At 46.8% G+C, this 22001-nt stretch overlaps 1 protein-coding gene across 1 annotated transcript in view; it reads right to left on the reverse strand.

The window, feature by feature from the left end:
• LOC147123867 (dynactin subunit 1-like) overlaps positions 1-22001 on the reverse strand; it is a 121690-nt gene that overhangs the window by 69548 nt on the left and 30141 nt on the right. The window contains 2 exon segments of the mRNA XM_085967570.1: positions 16018-16038; positions 21305-21322. Of these exon segments, the coding sequence (XP_085823696.1) occupies positions 16018-16038; positions 21305-21322 (39 nt within the window).

A 22001-nucleotide genomic window follows, 5' to 3' on the forward strand; every position in this document is an offset into this window, starting at 1 on the left:
CAGTACCCTGTCCAGGCTTTCTCCATATCCTTGATCCCTTTAGCCTTAAGAAATATATCCAACTCCTTCTTGAATATATTTAATGAATTAGCCTCAACTGCCTTCTGTGGTAGAGAATTCCACAGGTTCACCACTCTCTGGGTGAAGAAATTCCTCCTCATCTCTGTCCTAAATGGCTTACCTCTTATCTTTAGACTGTGACCCTTGGTTCTGGACTCCCCGCCATCAGGAACATCCTTCCCGCATCTAGTCTGTCTAGTCCTGTTAGAATTTTATAAGTTTCAATGAGATCCCCTCTCATTCTTCTAAACTCCAGCGAATATAACCTAATCGACCCAATCTCTCCTCATACGTCATTCTTGCCATCCCAGGTATCAGCCTGGTGAATCTTCGCTGCACTCCTTCCATGGCAAGAACATCCTTCCTCAGATAAGGCGACCAAAACTGCACACAATACTCAAGATGTGGTCTCACCAAGGCCCTGCACAACTGCAGCAAGACATCCTTGTTCCTGTGCTCAAACCCTCTCGCTATGAAGGCCAACATACCATTAGCCTTCTTAACCGTCTGCTGCACCTGCATGCTTACCTTCAGTGACTGGTGCACAAAGACACCCAGGTCTTGTTGCACTTCCCCTTCTCCCAATTTATTGCCATTCAGATAATAATCTGCCTTCCTGTTTTTGACACCAAAGTGGATAACCTCGCATTTATCCACGTTATATTGCATCTGCCATGCTTCTGCCCAATCACCCAACCTGTCCAAATCATACTTCTAAGTCAGGATGGTGAGTGACTTGGAGGTGGTGGTGTTCCCATGCGCCTGCTGCCCTTGTCCTTCTAGGTGGGAGAGGTCGTGGGTTTGGGAGGTGCTGCCGAAGAAGCCTTGGCGAGTTGCTGCAGTGCATCTTGTAGATGGTACACACTGCAGCCATGGTGCGCCAGTGGTGGAGGGAGTGACTGTTTAAGGTGGTGGATGGGGTGCCAATCAAGCAGGCAGCTTTCTCCTGGATGGTGTCGAGCTTCTTGAGTTGTTGGAGGGTATTCCATCACACTCCTTACTTGAGCCTTGTAGATGGTGGAAAGGCTTTGGGGAGTCAGCAGGTGAGACACTCGCCGCAGAATACCCAGCCTCTGACCGGCTCTTGTTGCCACAGTATTTATGTGGCTGGTCCAGTTAAGTTTCTGGTCAATGGTGACCCCCAGGATGTTGATAGTGGGGGATTCAGTGATAGTAATGCCGTTCAATGTCAAGGGGAGGTGGTTAGACTCTCGCTTGTTGGAGATAGTCATTGCCTGGCATTTCTGTGGCGCGAATGTTACCTGCCACTTAGCAGCCCAAGCCTGAACGTCGTCCAGGCCTTGTTGCATGCGGGCATGGAGTGCTTCATTATCTGAGGAGTTGTGAATGGCGCTGAACGCTGTGCAGACATCAGTGAACATCCACATTTCTGACCTTATGTTGGAGGGAAGGTCATTGATGAAGCAGCTGAAGATGGTTGGGTCTAGGACACTGCCCTGAGGAACTCCAGCAGTGATGTCCTGGGGCTGTGATGATTGACCTTCAACCACCACAACCAGGCTACAACTAGTGGGGTACCCCAAGGGTTCGTGCTTGGGCCTCAGCTCTTCACAATCTACACCAATGATTTGGATAAGGGGACCAAATGTATTATATCCAAGTTTGCTGATGATGCAAAGCTAGGTGGGAATATAAGTTGCAAAGAGGATTCAAGGAAGCTTCAAAGCGGCTTCAAGCAGATATAGACAGGTTAAGTGATTGGGCAAGAACATGGCAAATGGAATATAAAAACAAAAGAAATAAGAGTGGGAGTAAAGGGGAGCTATTCACAGTGGCAGAAGGTGGGAAGTGGTGTTCCACAAGGATCAGCGCTGGGACCACTGCAGAGTGCTGTGGCATTGAGTGCAAGCGAGAGTTTGGAAAGTGGGAGAAAAGTCATTTAAGTGTATTTTGTGAATTTTAGTGTGTTAAAAAGTTAATTATTTGAGTGAGTTTAATTTTTTAAGTGTATATTAAACTGCTGGGGAGTTTAAACCGGAAGTAGAATCTGGGTATAAAAGGGGCGGGACTTGTGCTACTGCACAGAGTGCTGTGGCATTGAGTGCAAGCGAGGGTTTGGTAAGTGGGAGAGTTCGAGCAAGTGGGAGGTGAGGGGGTGTTTTTGCTCAGTTTTGTTCCCCACTCCCAGGCTTAGACAGCACTGCGGAAGCGGAGCAGCGAGACGAGTCAACCAAACAGGCCCCACAGACAGTATTCAAGGAGGAGGTTGGTGATTAGCTGGTTGGTTGGTTTTCTTCCTTCTCTTTTATGCCTTTAAGTTGGTAAGTCCTATTGAATAGTGGTGTGATATTATCATCGATATCCGGGCAGGGTCTTCATAACTAATAATAAGAAATTTAATTAATTATATAGAATGGAGCAGGTGATGTGTTATTGTTGCGAGATGTGGGAGCCGGTGGACCCCATTGAGGCTCACGGTGATTACATCTGCGGCAAGTGTCTGCTGCTGGAGGAACTCTATTGAGGTGCTTGAGACCGAGCTCCAGACACTGTGACACATCAGGGAGGGGGAGAAGTTCCTGGACTCTATGTTTCAGGGGGTAGTAACACCTATGAAATTAATTAATTCAGATGTAGCCCGTGGTCAGGGACAGGACGGTGTGACTATGAGTGAGGCAGGTACAGGGATCCAGGAGGCAGTGTTGAAGGAGACGCAGCCCTTGCCAAACAGTTTCAAGATTCTTTCTCCCTGTGAGGGCGGCAGCGGGGACTGCAGGGAGGATGAGCAACCTGGCCACAGCACCGTGGAACAGGGGGCCATTCAAGTGGGGGGAGTAAAAAGAACTGTTGTAGTGGTAGGGGATAGTATCATTAGGGGGATAGATAGGGTTCTCTGCAGTCGAGAGCGGGAGTCCCGAAGGCTGTGTTGTCTGCCCGGTGCCAGGGTTAAGGACATCTCTTCTGGGCTGGAAAGAAACTTGGAGGGGGAGGATCCAGTTGTCATGGTACATGTTGGTAGAAACGACGTAGATAGGACAAGGAAGAAGGTTCTGTTAAAGGAGTATGAACAGCTAGGGGTCAAATTAAAAAACAGAACCTCAAGGGTAATAATCCTGAGCCACGAGCGAATTTGGCTAGGATAAATAAAATTAGAGAGAGTTAAATGCGTGGCTCCAAAACTGGTGTGGGAAAAATGGGTTTTGCTTCTTGGGACACTGGCACCAGTACTGGGACAAGAGGGAGCAGTTCCGCTGGGACGGACTTCACTTGTCCAATGCTGGGACTAGAATCCTGGCGAATCATATAACTAGGGCTGTAAACTAATTAGTCGGGGGGAGGTTTCTAGAGAGCAAATAATAAAAATGACTACGGAGAAGGTCATAGACTTAGGTAGCAGTGGGGGAATTAAAAAACAGAGCGTGTCAGGAAGGGACAGAAGGTATGGAGTAAAAGGTAAAGTAGTAAAAGGGGAAAAAGCAGGAACTAAGTGTCACAAAACATTTTGAAAGTTCTTTATCTGAATGCACGTAGCATTCGTAACAAAATGGATGAGTTAACGGCACAAATAACTACATATGGGTATGATCTTCTGGCCATTACAGAAACATGGCTGCAGGGTGGCCATGACTGGGAATTAAAAATACCAGGTTATTTAACAATCAGGAAGGACAGGCAGGAAGGAAGGGGAGGTGGGGTGGCTATGTTAATAAAGGAAGGAATCACTGTAATATAGAGAAATGATATTGGGTCAAAGGATCAGGATAGTGAAACAGTTTGGGTGGAGATACGGAATAATAAGGGGAAGAAAACACTAGTGGGCGTACTCTATAGGCCTCTGAACAGTTGCAACTCTGTTGGACGGAGTATTAATCAGGAAATAGTTGAGGCTTGTAATAAGGGAACAGCTATAATTATGGGGGATTTTAACTATCATATTAACTGGACAAATCAAATTGGGCAGGGCAGCCTTGAGGATGAGTTCATTGAGTGTATTAGGGATGGGTTTCTTGAGCAGTATGTAACTGAACCGACCAGGGGGCAAGCAACCTTAGATCTGGTCCTGTGTAACATGACAGGATTAATTAAAAATGTCCTAGTAAAGGATCCCCTTGGAATGAGTGACCATAACATGGTTGAATTCCATATTCAATTAGAGGGTGAGAAGGTTGGATCTCAAACAAGCGTGCTAAGCTTGAATAAAGGAGACTATGAAGGTAGGAGAGCGGAATTGATTAGAGTGGACTGGGAAAATAGATTAAAGGGTAAGATGATACATGATCAGTGGTGTACATTTAAGGAGTTATTTTACAACTTCCAAAAAAAATATATTCCACCGAGGAGAAAAGAGTGTAAAAGTAAAGATAGCCATCCGTGGCTAATTAAAGTAATTAAGGATAGTATCCAACTAAAAACAAGGGCATATAAGGTAGCCAAATCTAATGGGAGGATAGAAGATTGGGAAGTCTTCAAAAGACAGCAAAAAATAATTAAAAGACTGATTAAGAAAGGGAAGATAGATTATGAAAATAAATTAGCAAAAAATATAAAAACAGATAGCAAAAGTTTCTATAGTTATATAAAAAGAAAAAGGGTGGCTAAAGTAAATGTTGGTCCCTTAGAGGATGAGACCGGGAAATTAATGGTGGGAAACATGGAGATGGCAAAAACGCTGAACAATTATTTTGTATCAGTCTTTACTGTAGAGGACTCTAAGAATATCCCAACACTGGACAAACAGGGGGCTCTTGGGGGGGGGGGGGGGGGGCGGGGGGAGCTAAATACGATTAAAATCACTAAGGAAGTGGTACTCGGTAAAATAATGGGACTCAAGGCGGATAAATCCCCTGGACCTGATGCCTTACATCCTAGGGTCTTGAGGGAAGTGGCGGTAGGGATTGTGGATGCATTGGTAATAATTTTCCAAAACTCCCTGGACTCAGCAAAGGTCCCGGCAGATTGGAAAACTGCTAATGTAACACCCTTATTTAAAAAGGGTAGTAGGCAGAAGGCTGGAAACTATAGACCTGTTAGCCTAACATCTGTGGTTGGTAAAATGTTAGAGTCCATTATTAAGGAGACAGTAACGGGACATTTGGATAAACATAATTTAATAGGACAAAGTCAGCATGGTTTTATGAAGGGGAAGTCATGTTTGACAAATTTGCTTGAGTTCTTTGAGGAAGTAACATACAGGGTGGATAAAGGGGAACCAGTGGACGTAGTGTATTTAGACTTCCAAAAGGCATTTGACAAGGTGCCACACAAAAGATTATTGCTCAAGATAAAAAATCATGGGATTGGGGGTAATATTCTGGCATGGGTGGAGGATTGGCTATCTAACAGAAAGCAGAGAGTTGGGATAAATTGTTCATTCTCAGACTGGCAATCAGTAACTAGTGGTGTTCCGCAGGGGTCAGTGCTGGGTCCCCAACTCTTTACAATCTATATTAATGATTTGGAGGAGGGGACCGAGTGTAACATATCAAAGTTTGCAGATGATACAAAGATGGGAAGGAAAGTAGTGAGTGAGGAGGACATAAAAAACCTGCAAAGGGACATAGACAGGTTAAGTAAGTGGGCAGAGTTTTGGCAGATGGAATACAATACTGGAAAGTGTGAAGTTATGCACTTTGGCAGGAAAAATCATAGAGCAAGTTATTATCTTAATGGCAAGAAACTGGAAAGTACTGTAGTACAAAGGGATCTGGGGGTCCTGGTGCATGAAACTCAAAGAGTTAGTATGCAGGTGTAGCAAGTGATCAAGAAGGCCAATGGAATGTTGGCTTTTATTGCTAGGGGGATAGAATATAAAAACAGGGAGGTATTGTTGCAGTTGTACAAGGTATTGGTGAGACCGCACCGGGAATATTGCATACAGTTTTGGTGTCCATACTTAAGAAAAGACATACTTGCTCTCGAGTCAGTACAAAGAAGGTTCACTCGGTTAATCCCAGGGATGAGGGGAGGTTGAGAAGATTGGGACTCTACTCATTGGAGTTCAGAAGAATGAGAGGCGATCTTATTGAAACATATAAGATTGTGAAGGGGCTTGATCGGGTGGATGTGGTGAGGATGTTCCCAATGATGGGTGAAACTAGAACTAGGGGGCATAATCTTAGAATAAGGGGCTGCTCTTTCAAAACTGAGATGAGGAGAAACTTCTTCACTCAGAGGGTGGTAGGTCTGTGGAATTTGCTGCCCCAGAAAGCTGTGGAAGCTACATCATTAAATAAATTTAAAACAGAAATAGACAGTTTCTTAGAAAGGGAATTAGGGGTTACGGGGAGCGGGCAGGAAATTGGACATGAGTCTAGGTTCGGATCGGTCATGGCCCTGTGGGTAGCGGAGCGGGCCCAGGGGCCGTGTAGCCTGGTTCTGCTCCTACTGTGTTCTAATTATGTGTTAGATTTCAGGAGATGGTTCTATTCCTGTTCCTGGCTGGGGTGGAGATCACCTTTTACAGAAGGTAAGTACTGTAGAAAATATAGGGACAGAGTGATCTCCTGGACGAGTTTCGATCGCCTAGATGGGTCGGAGAGGAATTTCCCAGATTTTTTTCTCCCAAATTGGCCATTGTTCTTTTTTAATCTGGTTTTTCGCCTCTCCCGGGAGATCACATGGGTTCGGGTGGATGTAGAGTGATAGTAGATTTGAGGTTAGGATCAGATCAGCCATGATCTTATTGAATGGTGGAGCAGGCTCGAGGGGCCGAATGGCCTACTCCTGCTCCTATTTCTTATGTTCTTATGTTCACAATTTACATTAACGATTTAGACTTTGGAATCAAAAAGATAATTTCTAAATTTGCGGATGACACCAAATTGGGGGGAATAGTCAATACTGAGGAGGACTGCACCAAATTACAGGAGGACATTAATAAACTTGCAGAATGGGCAAATAATTGACAAATGAAGTTTAACACAGATAAATGTGAGGTATTACATTTTGGTAGGAAGAATAGGGAGGCCACTTATTACTTGGAGGGTGCGAGTCTGGGTGGGGTAGAGGAACAAAGGGATCTCGGAGTACAAATACACAAATCACTAAAAGTTGCGACACAGGTTAACAAGGCCATAAAAAAAGCAAGCCAGGCACTAGGGTTTATTTCTAGAGGGATAGAATTGAAAAGTAGGGAAGTTATGCTAAACCTGTATCGAACCTTGGTTAGACCACACTTGGAGTACTGCGTACAGTTCTGGTCGCCAGATTATAAAACTGGTGGGGGTGATGGCTCCTCTGGGGAGAGCAGCCAGAACTAAGTCCATGGCACCACGGCTCAGCCACACAGGGGGGGAGGAAGAAGAGTGGAAGAGCAATAGTGATAGGGGATTCATTGGTTAGGGGAGCAGACAGGCGTTTCTGTGGATGCAGACGTGACTCCAGGATGGTATGTTGCCTCCCTGGTGCCAGGGTCAAGGATGTCACTGAGCGGCTGCAGGACACTCTGAGGGGGGAGGGTGAACAGCCAGAGGTCGTTGTCCACATCGGTACCAACAACATAGGCAAAACGAGGGATGAGGTCCTCCAGGCAGACTATAGGGAGCTAGGAAAGAGATTAAAAAGGACCTCAAAGGCAGTAATCTCTGGATTACTCCCGGTGCCACAAGCTAGTGAGTACAGAAATAGGAGGATAGAACAGATGAATGCGCGGCTGGAGAGATGGTGCAGGAGGGAGGGCTTTAGATTCCAGAAACATTGGGACCATTTCTGGGGAAGGTGGGACCTGTACAAGCCGGACGGGTTACACCTCAACAGAGCCGGGACCAATATTCTCACGGGGAGGTTTGCTAGTGCTGTTGGGGAGGGTTTAAACTAGCTTGACAGGGGGATGGGCACCAGCATATAGGAGCAGAAAAGAGGAATAAGGTGCATAAAAGAGTGAGTGTGTTGGATAGTACTGGAGAAGATGGTACTAGAGGCGGTAGTAATACCATATTAGATAGGAGCAGACTAAGAAGAATTCAAAAAATGGGTTTAGAATGCATGTACGTAAATGCACAAAGTGTGGTGAAAAAGGTTGGTGAGCTACAAGCACAATTAGCTGTGTGGCAATATAATGTTGTGGCAATAATGGAAACGTGGATTAAAAACGGTGAGGACTGGGCACTTAATATTCAAGGGTACAAGGTGTTCAGAAAAGATAGGGATGGAAAAAAGCGAGGATTGGAAAATGTGACACCATTGTTCAAGAAAGGGTGTAAGGACAATCCCAGTAACTACAGGCCGGTCAGTTTAACATCAGTGGTGGGTAAAGCTTTAGAAACAATAATCAAGGAAAAAATTAACGGGCACTTGGAGAGGTTTAAGCTAATTAAGGAGAGCCAACACGGATTTGTAAAAGGCAGACCATGTTTGACTAATCTAATTGAATTTTTTGATGAAGTAACAGGAATGATTGATGAAAGGAATGCAGTGGATGTTGTCTACATGGATTTTAGGAAGGCGTTTGACAAAGTACCACATAGAAGGCTGGTTAACAAAATTGAGGCTCATGGAATAGGTGGGTCAGTGGCAGCTTGGATAAGGAATTGGCTTAAGGACAGAAAACAGCAAGTTGTGGTAAATGGCTGTTTTTCAGACTGGAGGATGGTAGACAGTGGTGTTCCCCAAGGGTCAGTGCTGGGGCCACTGCTTTTTTTGATATATATAAAGTACCTGGATATTGGAATACAGAGTAGAATTTCTAAATTTGCTGATGACACCAAACTTGGAGGTGTGGCAAACAGTGAGGATGATACCAATCGACTGCAACAGGACATAGAAAGGCTCGCAGAATGGGCAGACAAGTGGCAGATGGAATTTAATACAGAGAAGTGTGAGGTGATGCATTTTGGCAGAAGGAACAGGGAGAAGCAATATACACTTAATGGCACAGTTTTAAAGAGTGAGCAGGGACAGAGGGACCTGGGAGCTAACGTGCATAGGTCCCAGAAGGTAGCAGGACATATTGAGAGAGTGGTTAACAAAGCATATGGGATCTTGGGCTTCATAAATAGAGGTATTGAGTACAAAAGTAGAGAAGTTGTGCTGAACCTTTATAAAGTGCTGGTTAGGCCACAACTGGAATATTGCGGCCAGTTCTGGTCACCACACTTTAGGAAGGATGTGAAGGCCCTTGAGAGGGTGCAGAGGAGATTTACCAGAATGGTTCCGGGGATGAGGGATCTTAGCTGCAAGGACAGGTTGGAGAAGCTGGATTTGTTTTCATTAGAGCAAAGGAGGTTGAGGGGTGATTTGATCGAGGTGTACAAGATTATGACAGGTTTGGATGGGCGAGACGGGGAAAGGCTGTTCCCACTAGTTGATGGTACAAGGACTAGGGGACACAGATTTAAGGTTCTGGGCAAGAGATACAGGGGGGATGTGAGGAAAAGCTTTTTTACGCAGCGAGTGGTGATGACCTGGAACTCGCTGCCGACGGAAGTGGTGGAAGCGGAGACACTCAATGTTTTCAAGGGGAGACTGGATAGGCACTTGAGGGAAATAAACTTGCAGGGCTACGGGGATAGAGCGGGGGAATGGGACTGACTGGATTGCTCTACAGAGAGCCGGCACCGACCCGATGGGCCGAATGGCCTCCTTCTGTGCCGTGATGACTCTATTGATATAGAGGCACTGGCGAGGGTGCAGAGAAGATTTACAAGAATGATACCAGAAATGCGAGAGTATAGATATCAGGATGAACAGGCTGGGTCTCTTTTCTCTTGTAAAAAGGCTGAGGGGTGATTAATAGAGCTCTTTAAAATTATGAAAGGTTTTGATAGAATGGATAGAGAGAGAATGTTTCCACTTGTGGGGAAGAGCATAACTAGAGGCCATCAATATAAGATAGTCACCAAAAAATCCAATAGGGAATTCAGAAGAAACTTCTTTACCCAGAGAGTGGTGAGAATGTGGAACTCGCCACCACAGGGAGTGGTTGAAGCGAATCGTATAGATGCATTTAAGGGGAGGCTGGACAAGGATATGAGGGAGAAGGGAAGAGAGTTATACTGAAAGAGTTAGATGAGGAAAGACGGGAGGAGGCTCGAGTGGAGCATAAACACCGGCATGGACTGGTTGGGCCGAATGGCCTGTTTCTGTGCCGTATATCCGATGTAATCATAGGACAGCCTCTCATCCCAGGGATCAATCTAGTGAACCTTCGTTGCACCGTCTCCAAGGCAAGTATATCCTTCCTTAGATAAGGAGACCGAAACTGTGCCCAGTACTCCAGGTGTGGTCTCACCAAGGCCCTGTACAATTGTAGCAAGACTTCCTTACTCTTATTCTCCAACCCCCTTGCAATAAAGGCCAACATGCCATTTACCTTCCTTATTGCTTGCTGTACCTGCACGCTAGCTTTCTGTGTTTCTTACACGAGGACACCCAAATCTCTCACACCATTAAAAAAAATATTCTGTTTTTCTATTCTTCCTACCAAAGTGAATAACCTCACATTTCCCCACATTATACTCCATCTGCCACCTTACTGCCCACTCACTCAGTCTATCTATATCCCTTTGCAGACTCTGTGTTCTCCTCACAGCTTACTGTCCCACCTAGCTTTGGATCATCAACAAACTTGGATACATTACACTCGGTCCCTTCATCTTGTTCATTAGTATAGATTGTAAATAGCTGAGGCCCCAACACTGCTCCTTGCGGCAGCACCCCACTAGTTACAGCCTGCCAACCTGAAAAAGACCCGTTTATCCCTACTCTCTGTTTTCTGTCGATTAACCAATCCTCTATCCCTGCTACTGTATTACACCCAACACCATGAGCCCTAATCTTGTGTAATAACCTTTTATGTGGCACATTATCGAAAGCCTTTTGGAAATTCAAATGTACTACATCCACTGGAGCCTCAAAAAACTCTAATAAATTTGTCAAACCCGATTTCCCTTTCATAAAACGATGTTGACTCTGCCCAATCATGTTATGATTTTCTAAGTGCCCTGATACCACTTCCTTAACAATGGATTCCAGCATCTTCCCGACGACTGATGTCAGGCTAACTGGCCTGTAGTTCCCAGTTTTCTCTCTCCCTCCTTTCTTGAATAGCGGTGTTACATTTGCTACCTTCCAATCCGCTGGGACCGTTCTGGAATCTTGGAAGATCAAACCCAATGCATCCTTTATCTCTTCAGCCACCTCTTTTAGAACCCTAGGATGTAGGCCGTCAGGTCCAGGGGATTTGTTGGCTTTTAGTCCCATTAATTTATCTAGTACTTTTTCTGTACTTATATTAATTACGTTAAGTCCAAGAGTGGATGATCCATATCGCTCTCCTCCTGCGATCCCCACCATCACAGAAGCCAGTCTTCAGCCAATTCGATACACTCCACGTGATATCAAGAAACGGCTGAGCGCACTGGATACAGCAAAGACTGTGGGCCCGACAACATCACGGCTGTCGTGCTGAAGACTTGTGCTCCAGAACTAGCCGCGCCTCTAGCCAAGCTGTTCCAGTACAGCTACAACACTGGCATCTATCCGACAATGTGGAAAACTGCCCAGGTATGTCCTGTCCACAAAAAGCAGGACAAATCCAACGCAGCCAATTACCGCCCCATCAGTCTACTCTCAATCATCAGCAAAGTGATGGAAGGTGTCATCGACAGTGCTATCAAGCGGCACTTACTCACCAATAACCTGCTCACTGATGTCCAGTTTGGGTTCCACCAAGACCACTCGGCTGCCGACCTCATTACAACCTTGGCCCAAACATGGACAAAGGAGCTGAATTCCAGAGGTGAGGTGAGAGTGACTGCCCTTGACATCAAGGCAGAATTTGACCGAGTGTGGCATCAAGGAGCCCTAGTAAAACTGAAGTCAATGGGAATCGGGGGGAAAACTCTCCACTGGCTGGAGTCAGACCTAGCACAAAGGAAGATGGTTGTGGTGATTGAAGGTCAATCATCACAGCCCCAGGACATCACTGCAGGAGTTCCTCAGGGCAGTGTCCTCGGCCCAACCATCTTCAGCTGCTTCATCAATGACCTTCCCTCCAACATAAGGTCAGAAATGGGGATGTTTGCTGATGACTGCACAGTGTTCAGCGCCATTCACAACTCCTCAGATAATGAAGCAGTCCATGCCCACATGCAACAAGACCTGGATGACGTTCAGGCTTGGGCTGATAAGTGGCAGGTAACATTCGCGCCACAGAAGTGCCAGGCAATGACTATCTCCAACAAGCGAGAGACTAAACACCTCCCCATGACATTCAATGGCATTACCATCACCGAATCCCCCAACATCAACATCCTGGGACGTCACCATTGACCAGAAACTTAACTGTACCAGCCACATAAATACTGTGGCAACAAGAGCAGGTCAGAGGCTGGATATTCTGTGGCGAGTGTCTCACATCCTGACTCCCCAAAGCCTTTCCACCATCTCCAAGTCAGGAGTGTGATGGAATACTCTCCACTTGCCTGGATGAGTGCAGCTCCAACAACACTCAAGAAGCTCGACACCATCCAGGACAAAGCAGCCTGCTTGATTGGCACCCCATCCACCACCTTAAACACCCACTCCCTCCACCACCGGCGTACCGTGGCTGCAGTGTGTACCAGCTACAAGATGCACTGCAGCAACTTGTCAAGGCTTCTTCAGCAGCACCTTCCAAACCCACGACCTCTTCCACCTAGAAGGACAAGGGCAGCAGGCACATGGAAACGCCACCACCTCCAAGTTCCCCGCCAAGTCACACATCATCCTGACTTAGAAATATATCGCCGATCCTTCATCGTCGCTGGGTCAAAATCCTGTAACTCCCTCCCTAACAGCACTGTGGGAGTACCTTCGCCACACAGACTGCAGCGGTTCAAGAAGGCGGCTCACCACTACCTTCTCAAGGGCAACTAGGGATGGGCAATAAATGCTGGCCTTGCCAGCGACGCCCACATCCCATAAAAACAAATTTAAAATTTTTTTAAACCTTCATTCGACCTTGGTTCCCCACCATTGCTTTTTGTGTCTTCTACTGTGAAGACAGATACAAAATATTTGTTTAACGTTTCTGCCATTTCCTTATTCCCGGTAATAATTTCTTGTTTCAGCTTCTAAAAGTTTACTTTTGCTACTCTCTTCCTTTTTACATACTTGTAGAAGCTCTTACAATCGGCTTTTATATTTTTTGCTAATTTTCTCTCATTCTATTTTTTCCCTTTTTATCAATTTTTTGGTCTTCCTTTGCTGGTTTCTGAAACTCTCCCAATCCTCAGGCTTACTACAATTTTTTGCAACATTATAAAGCTTCTTCTTTCAATCTAATGCTATCCTTAACTTCTTTAGTTAGCCACAGATGGATCATTTTTCCCGTGGAGTGTTTGTTTCTCAATGGAATGTATTTTGTTGAGAATTATGAAATATTTCTTTAAATGCTAGCCACTGCTTATCTACCGCCATATCTTTTAATCTATTTTTCCAATCTACCTTAGCCAACTCAGACCTCATACCTATGTAATTGGCTTTAAGTTTAAGACTCTAGTTTCAGATTAGGCAAGTCACTCTCAAAATTAATGTGAAATTCTATCATATTATGATCACTCTGCCCCAGAAGATCCTTTACTATGAGATTGCTAATTAACCTTGTCTCATTACACAATACAAGATCTAAAATAGCCTGTTCTCTGGTTGGTTCCATGGCGTATTGTTCCAGGAAACTGTCCCGAATGCATTCCATGAACTCGTCCTCCAGACTAACTTTGCCAATTTGATTTGTCCAGTCTATATGAAGATTAAAGTCCCCCAAGATTATTACATTACCTTTGTTACAAGCTCCTACTATTTCTTGATTAATATTCTTTATTGCACTGGAGAGGGTACAGAGGAAATTTACAAGGATGTTGCTGGGAGTAGAGAATCTTAGCTATGAGCAAAGACTGGATAGGCTGGGTCTGTTTTGCTTGGAACAGAGGAGGCTGAGGGGAGACCTTATTGAGGTGCATAAAATTATGAGGGGCATAGATAAAGTGGATAGAAAGGACCTATTTCCCTTAGCAGAGGGGTCAAAAACCAGGGGGCACAGATTTAAAGTAATTGGGGGAAGGTTTAGAGGGGATTTGAGGGGAAATTTCTTCACCCAGAGGCTTGTGGGGGTCTGGAACTCACTGCCTGAAAGGGTGGTAGAGGCAGGAATCCTAACCACATTTAAAAAGTACTTGGATGTGCACTTGGGATGCTGTAACCTGCAGGGCTACGGACCAAGAGCTGGGAAGTGGGATTAGGCTGGATAGCTCTTTGTTGGCCGGCGCGGACACGATGGGCCGAAATGGCCTCCCTCCGTGCTGTAACTTTCTATGATTCTGTCCAACGGTATAGCTACTGTTAGGGGACCTAGATACTACACCCACCAGTGTTTTCTGCCCCTTGTTATTCCTAATCTCCACCTGATTCTACTTCCTGATCTTCCGAGCCGAGATCCTTTCTCTCTACTGTTCTTATGTCATCCTTTATTATCAGGGCTACCCCCAATCCTTTTCCATTCTGCCTGTATTTTAGAAACATCAAGTACCCTGGAACATTCAGTTCACAACCTTGCTCTGGTGTATAATGTGGAGGAATGTGAAGTTATCCACTTTGGTAGGGAAACAGAAAAGCAGAGTATTTTTAAATGGTGAGAGATTGGGAAATGCTGGTGTTCAGAGGGACCTGGGTGTCCTTGTACACGAATCACTGAAAGTTAACATGCAGGTACAGCAACAATTAGGAAAGCAAATGGTATGTTGGCCTTTATTACAAGAGGATTTGAGTATAAGAGTAAAGACGTCTTACTGCAATTATATAGGGCCTTGGTGAGACCACACCTGGAGTATTGTGTACAGTTTTGGTCACCTTACCTAAGGAAGGATATACTTGCCATAGAGGGAGTGCAACGAAGGTTCACCAGACTGGTTCCTGGGATGGGGGGATTGTCCTATGAGGAGAGATTGAGTAGACTAGGCCTATATTCTCTAGAGTTTAGAAGAATGAGAGGTGATCTCATTGAAACATACAAAATTCTTACAGGGCTTGACAGGGTAGATGCAGGGAGGATGTTTCCCCTGACTGGGGAGTCTAGAACCAGGGGTCACAGTCTCGAAATAAGGGGTCGGCCATTTAGGACTGAGATGAGGAGAAATTTCTTCACTCGGAGGGTGGGGAATCTTTGGAATTCTCTACCCCAGAGGGCTGTGGAGGCTCAGTCGTTGAGTATATTCAAAACTGAGATCGATAGATTTTTTGACTCTAGGGGAATCAAGGGATATGGGGATCGGGTGGGACGGTGGAGTTCAGGTCGAAGATCAGCCATGATCTTATTGAATGGCGGAGCAGGCTCGAGGGGCCGAATGGCCAACTCCTGCTCATATTTCTTATGTTCTTATGAAACCATCTCCTCCCATCTCCACATTACCACGATCACCCAGATTTTGGTGATTGCTGACACTGGATTTAATCCACATGAAAAGCATTCCATGTATCTGGGAGTTTGCTGTAGTTACCCAGTTACAGGCTGCGACCTACAATAAGACAGAAGTGTTGGGAGGGTTTAGGTTGAAGGAGTTTGAGTGGCAAGCCACCCATTCGCAGACCCCCAGTCTCCTCACTCCCAGTCTCCTCACTCCCAGAGTAATTCTATTCCTCCGTACTCCATCACATGGTTCCATTTTGTGTCAATCCCAGACTCATTCCATGCCCCCAGCAGAAGCTGCCTCTTCTCAAATGAGGGTGTAACAGCGTTGAGGAGTCCCCCGATGCCCGAGGGACAGGTTGTGAGGCTCAGCTCCCAACACGTGCACAGATACCATCCAACACTCTGCATATCCCTGTTCAAATCAATAGTCCCCAAATAACTGACTCTTGGTGATTGAAATGTTCAGCCCGAGCCCCTCACACATACCCTCGTGCATCTTTAGAACGGGACACAATCTGGCAGCCTCTACCTGACCCAGACTGTCGGCCCCGATTGACAGAGAATGGACAGAGCCCCGAGAGAGGCGCCCGATGGCTGTAGTTGGTGCTCACCTTGGTGCGTCTGGTGGGTTGCTGTGGAACGCGGAGTCAGAGTAGAAGGAAGGAGGAGGAGACGACAGAAGACAAGCAGCAGCAGCAGCGACCGACACAACCAGAGATTAAACCGAGAGAAAAACAGCATCACAGTTAGTGAGGAGCCAGTTATTTCAGGCCAGCACGATGGGGAACAGACTACTGGACAGCAGCTACCTGAAGGGACAGGACAGCGAGACAGCAGTGGTGGCGTCACACTGATAGCTCAGCTACTCACAGGTCCTCACCACAGGGGTAAAAAGAGCCAGCAGTGCAGGCGGCCATTCCTCACCCAGTGCTGAAGTTAGTGCAACATTTAACGAGTGCTCACAGCCAGGGTTAACTCCCCGCTACCGGCCCCACCATCCTCACTCACACTCACCCCCACACACTCTCACACGCACCGCACACTCACACCCAAACACCAAACACACTCACTGACACACACACACACAACGCATATAACCATCAGACACACACTCAGACGCAGCACGCTCACAGCACACGGACACACACTTAGGAACAGTAGACCATTCAGCCCCTCGAGCCTGCTCCGCCATTCAATGAGACCATGGCTGATCTGTATCTTAACTCCATCTACCCACCTTGGTTCCGTAACCCTTAATACCCTTACCCAACACAAATCTATCAATCTGAGTTTTGATGTTTTCAATTGACCCCCAGCCTCATTAGCTTTTTGGGGGGGGAGTTCCCGATTTCTACCACCCTTTGTGTGAAGAAGTGCTTCCTGACATCACCCCTGAACAGCCGGGCTCTAATTTTGTCTCCTTGTTCTGGACTCTACCATCAGAGGAAACAGTTTCTCCCTGTCGACCCTATCGAATCCTTTAATCATCTTAAACACCTCAATTCGATCACCCCTTAATCCTCTATATTCACGGGAATACAAGCCTCGTCTGTGCAACCTGCCCTCATAATTTAACCCTTTCAGCCCCAGTATCGATCTGGTGAATCTGCGCTATATTGGGGAACAAGGAAATGGCAGTGACCTTAAATAAATATTTTGTATCGGTCTTCACAGAAGACGACACAAAAAGCATAGCAAAAATGGTGGGGACCCAAGGGTCTAATGAGAGTGAAGAACTTTAAGTAATTAATATCAGTAGAGAAAAAGTACTTGGGAAACTAATGGGACTAAAAGCCGACAAATCCCCTGGACCTGACGGCCTGCGTCCTAGGATTCTAAAAGAGGTGGCTGCAGAGATAGTGGATGCATTGGTTCTGATCTTCCAAAATTCCCTAGATTCTGGAACGGTCCCAGCGGATTGGAAAGTCACAAATGTAACACCGCTATTCCAGAAAGGAGGGAGAGAAAAAACAGGGCACTACAGGCCAGTTAGCCTGACATCAGTCGTCGGGAAGATGCTGGAATCCATTGTTAAGGAAGTGGTATCAGGGCACTTAGAAAATCATAACATGATTAGGCAGAGTCAACATGGTTTTATGAAGGGAAATCGGGTTTGACAAATTTATTAGAGTTTTTTGAGGCTGTAACTAGCAGGGTAGATAAAGGGGAACCAGTGGATGTAGTATATTTGGATTACCAAAGGCATTCGATAAGGTGCCACATAAAAGGTTGTTACACAAGATAAGTGCTCATGGGATTGGAGGTAATGTATTCGCATGGATAGAGGATTGGTTAATGGACAGAAAGCAGGGAATTGGGATAAATGGGTCATTTTCGGGTTGGCAGGCTATAACTAGTGAGGTGCTGCAAGGATCAGTGCTGGGGCCTCAGCTATTCACAACCTATATCAATGACCTAGATGAGGGGACCGAGTATAATGTACACAAGTTTGCTGATGATACAAAACTAGGTGGGAATGTAAGTTGTGAGGAGAACACAAAGAGGCTGCAAAGGGATATGGACAGGTTAAGTGAGTGGGCAATAAGGTGGCAGATGGAGTATAATGTGGGGAAATGTGAGGTTATTCAATTTGGTAGGAAGAATAGAAAAACAGAATAGTTTTTAAATGGTGAGAAACCTGGGAGTTAATGTGCATAGGTCCCTGAAGGTGGCAGGACATATTGAGAGAGTGGTTAACAAAGCATATGGGATCTTGGGCTTCATAAATAGAGATATTGAGTACAAAAGTAGAGACATTATGCTGAACCTTTATAAAACGCTGGTTAGGCCACAACTGGAGTATTGCGTCCAGTTCTGGTCACCACACTTTAGGAAGGATGTGAAGGCCCTCGAGAGGGTGCAGAGGAGATTTACCAGAATGGTTCTGGGGATGGGGGATCTTAGCTACAAGGACAGGTTGGAGAAGCTGGATTTGTTTTCATCAGAGAGTGGTGAACCTGTGGAACTCATTGCCACAGAGGGCAGTGTACGCCAGCTCATTAAATATATTTAAGAGGGAATTAGATATATTTCTACGGGCAAAAGGGGTTAAGGGTTACGGAGAGAAGGCGGGGACGGGATACTGAATTAAAGGATCAGCCATGATCTCATTAAATGGCGGAGCAGGCACGAAGGGCCGAATGGCCTACTCCTGCTCCTATCTTCTATGTATCTATGTATTAGAGCAAAGGAGGTTGAGGGGTGATTTGATCGAGGTGTACAAGATTATGACGGGTTTGGATAGGCTAGACGGGGAAAGGCTGTTCCCACTAGTTGATGGTACAAGGACTAGGGGACACAGATTTAAGGTTTTGGGCAAGAGATACAGGGGGGATGTGAGGGAAAACTTTTTTATGCAGCGAGTGGTGAGGACCTGGCACTCGCTGCCGACGGAAGTGGTGGAAGCGGAGACATTCAGTGTTTTCAAGGGGAGACTGGATAGGCACTTGAGGGAAATAAACTTGCAGGGCTACGGGGATAGAGCGGGGGAATGGGACTGACTGGATTGCTCTACAGAGAGCCGGCACCGACTCGATGGGCCGAATGGCCTCCTTCTGTGCCGTACGACTATTAAATGTTGGTGTTCAGGGAGATTTAGGTCCTCGTGCAGGAAACACAGAGTTAGCGTGCAGGTACAGCGAGCAATAAGGAAAGCAAATGGCATGTTGGCCTTTATTGCAAGGGGATTGGAGTATAAGAGTGAGGAAGTCTTGCTGCAATTGTACAGGGCCTTGGTGAGACCACACCTGGAGTACTGGGCACAGTTCTGGTCTCCTTATCTAAGAAAGGATAGACTTGCCTTGGAGGCGGTGCTACGAAGGTTCACTAGATTGATTCCTGGGATGGGGGATTGTCCTATGATGAGAGATTGTGTAGAATGGGCCTATGCTCCCTGGAGTTTAGAAGAATGAGAGGTGATCTCATTGAAACATGTAATATTCTGAGGGGGATTGACAGGGTAGATGCTGAGAGGATGTTTCCCCCTGGCTGGAGAGTCTAGAACTAGGGGGCATAGTCTCAGGATAAGGAGTCGGCCATTTAAGACTGAGATGAGGAGGAATTTCTTCACTCAGAGGGTTGTGAATCTTTGGAATTCTCTGCCCCAGAGGGCTGTGAATGCTGAGTCTTTGAGTATATTCAAGGCTGAGATCGAGAGATTTTTGGACTCTAGGGGAATCAAGGGATATGGAGATCGGGCGGGAAAGTGGAGTTGAGGTGGATGATCAGCCATGATCTTATTGAATGGCGGAGCAGGCTCGAGGGGCCGAATGGCCGACTCCTGCTCCTATTTCTTATGCGCTGCTCCCCCTCCGAGGCCAATCGATCCTTCCTGAGGGGCGGGGCCCAGAACGGAACGCAGTGTCCAGATGGGGTCTGACCAGAGCTCGGTACAGCTGGAACAGAACTTCCACCCCTTTGTGTTCCAGACCCGGGAGATAAAGGCCAACATTCCAGCAGCTTTTTGAATTATTTTGGTTCCTGTCCTCTAGCTTTTAGTGATTTCTGTACTTGGACCCTGAAATCTCTCTGCACCTCCACTGTTCCCAGTTTCTCACCATTTAGAGAATACTCGGAGCGATCTTTCTTGGGTCCACAGTGGGTGAGCTCACACTTCCCCACATTGAACTCCATCTGCCAGAGTTTTACCCACTCACAATCTATCAATGTCCCTTTGCAACTTTCTGTTCCCATCCACACGATTTACTGTGCTTCCTAACTTAGTGTCGTCAGCAAACTCGGATATACGGCTCTCGATTCATTCATCCAAGTCATTTATAAATATATAGTGAACAGCTGAGGCCCCAGTACAGATCCCTGGGGGGGCCACTAGTCACATCCTGACAATTGGAGTACACACCCATTATCCCTGCTCTGTCTCCTACCCCCTCACCAATTCCCTACCCATGTCAACAGGTTGCCTCTTATTCCAGGTGTTCTCATTTTTGTTATCACACACACAGCGCGCGCTCACACACACAGCGCGCGCTCTCACACACAGCGCGCGCTCTCACACACAGCGCGCGCTCTCACACACAGCGCGCGCTCTCACACACAGCGCGCGCTCTCACACACAGCGCGCGCTCACACACACAGCGCGCGCTCACACACACAGCGCGCGCTCACACACACAGCGCGCGCTCACACACACAGCGCGCGCTCACACACAGCACGCGCTCACAGCACGCGCTCACACAGCACGCGCTCACACAGCACGCGCTCTCACACACTGCACACGCGCTCTCACACTGCACACGCTCACACTGCACACGCTCACACACACACTGACACACTGCACACGCTCACACACTGCACACGCTCACACACACTGCACACGCTCACAGCACACGCTCACAGCACACTGCACACGCTCACTGCACACGCTCACACACGCTCACACACTGCACACGCTCACTGCACACGCTCACACACTGCACACGCTCACACACACTGCACACGCTCACACACACTGCACACGCTCACACACTGCACACACACACACTGCACACGCTCACACACACTGCACACGCTCACACACACACTGCACATGCTCACACACACACTGCACACACACTGCACACGCTCACACGCACACTCATATAACCAGTGCACGCTCACACGATAGTGAGTCATGCAGAGACAAATAATCCCCCAGGCAGGCAGCTCCTACACAAACCCAGGATATTTACTGTTTATACATCATGCAGCATTATTGAGGAAGAATGCATTTTATAACACGTCACCAGGAAGAAACCTTCTGAAAAATGAAGCTTCAGGAAAAAACAGAAAAAGAATGGGCAGGAATTTTACTGAAGGTAAAAGCAGACAATAAATAACCATCAGAAAGAGCGGAGATTTTGAAGCATGCAGAGACGGGGAATGGTGAAGTTTAATTGGTACCTTTCTCGTCGCTGGGGCCTGTCTCATCATTATGCAAAGGACACAGAGACACAGCGTCAGATATTAAGATGAATGCAGTTTTTTAATGGATGCTCTGGCTCTGCTGCTCCTGATCGCCTGCAAATGGCTGCAGTGTTGGAGCAGAGCCTGTGTGCAAAGAGACAGCACCAAGCCCGCTCGGCAGTGGATCCTGAGAGAGGGACAGAGAGCAAGAGGGCGGGAGGGAGCACACTACAGGCAGGCAGGGGCACAGGCTCTACCCCACCAGGTCGCTCAGATACATCAGCCTGCTCCCAGTGTCCTGCTCCTCGCCTTCTGCCAACACCCCGTCACTAGCGATGACATCACCACTGATGGCTCTCTCTCGCTCGCAGTGCCAGCTGGGAAAGGCCAAGCCCCACAGCTCAGTGCACTGATTCCATGCTTTTCTTCAGAGATGCTGAGCGCTGAGGTGCTCCTCCGTAACCTAGCAACATTCGACATTAGCCAGCTGAGTGGCAGGCTGTCTGCCGATCTGCACCCCTCCCCCTCCCCCTCAAACACAATGCAGCGGCTGCGGGAGGGGTTGGGTTTCACTGCACACTCCCTCGGTCCAGCATCCCATCTGTCCCCACTACTGCCATCAGAGCCACATCCGCACAATGCAAACTCCTCCAACTCCTGCACAGAGAATCAACCCCAACCTTCACTTCATCTT

Source organism: Somniosus microcephalus, chromosome 2 (assembly GCF_052327205.1).
Source record: "Somniosus microcephalus isolate GS21.2 chromosome 2, FLI_Smic_1.0, whole genome shotgun sequence".
Classification (NCBI taxonomy): Eukaryota; Metazoa; Chordata; class Chondrichthyes; order Squaliformes; family Somniosidae; genus Somniosus; species Somniosus microcephalus.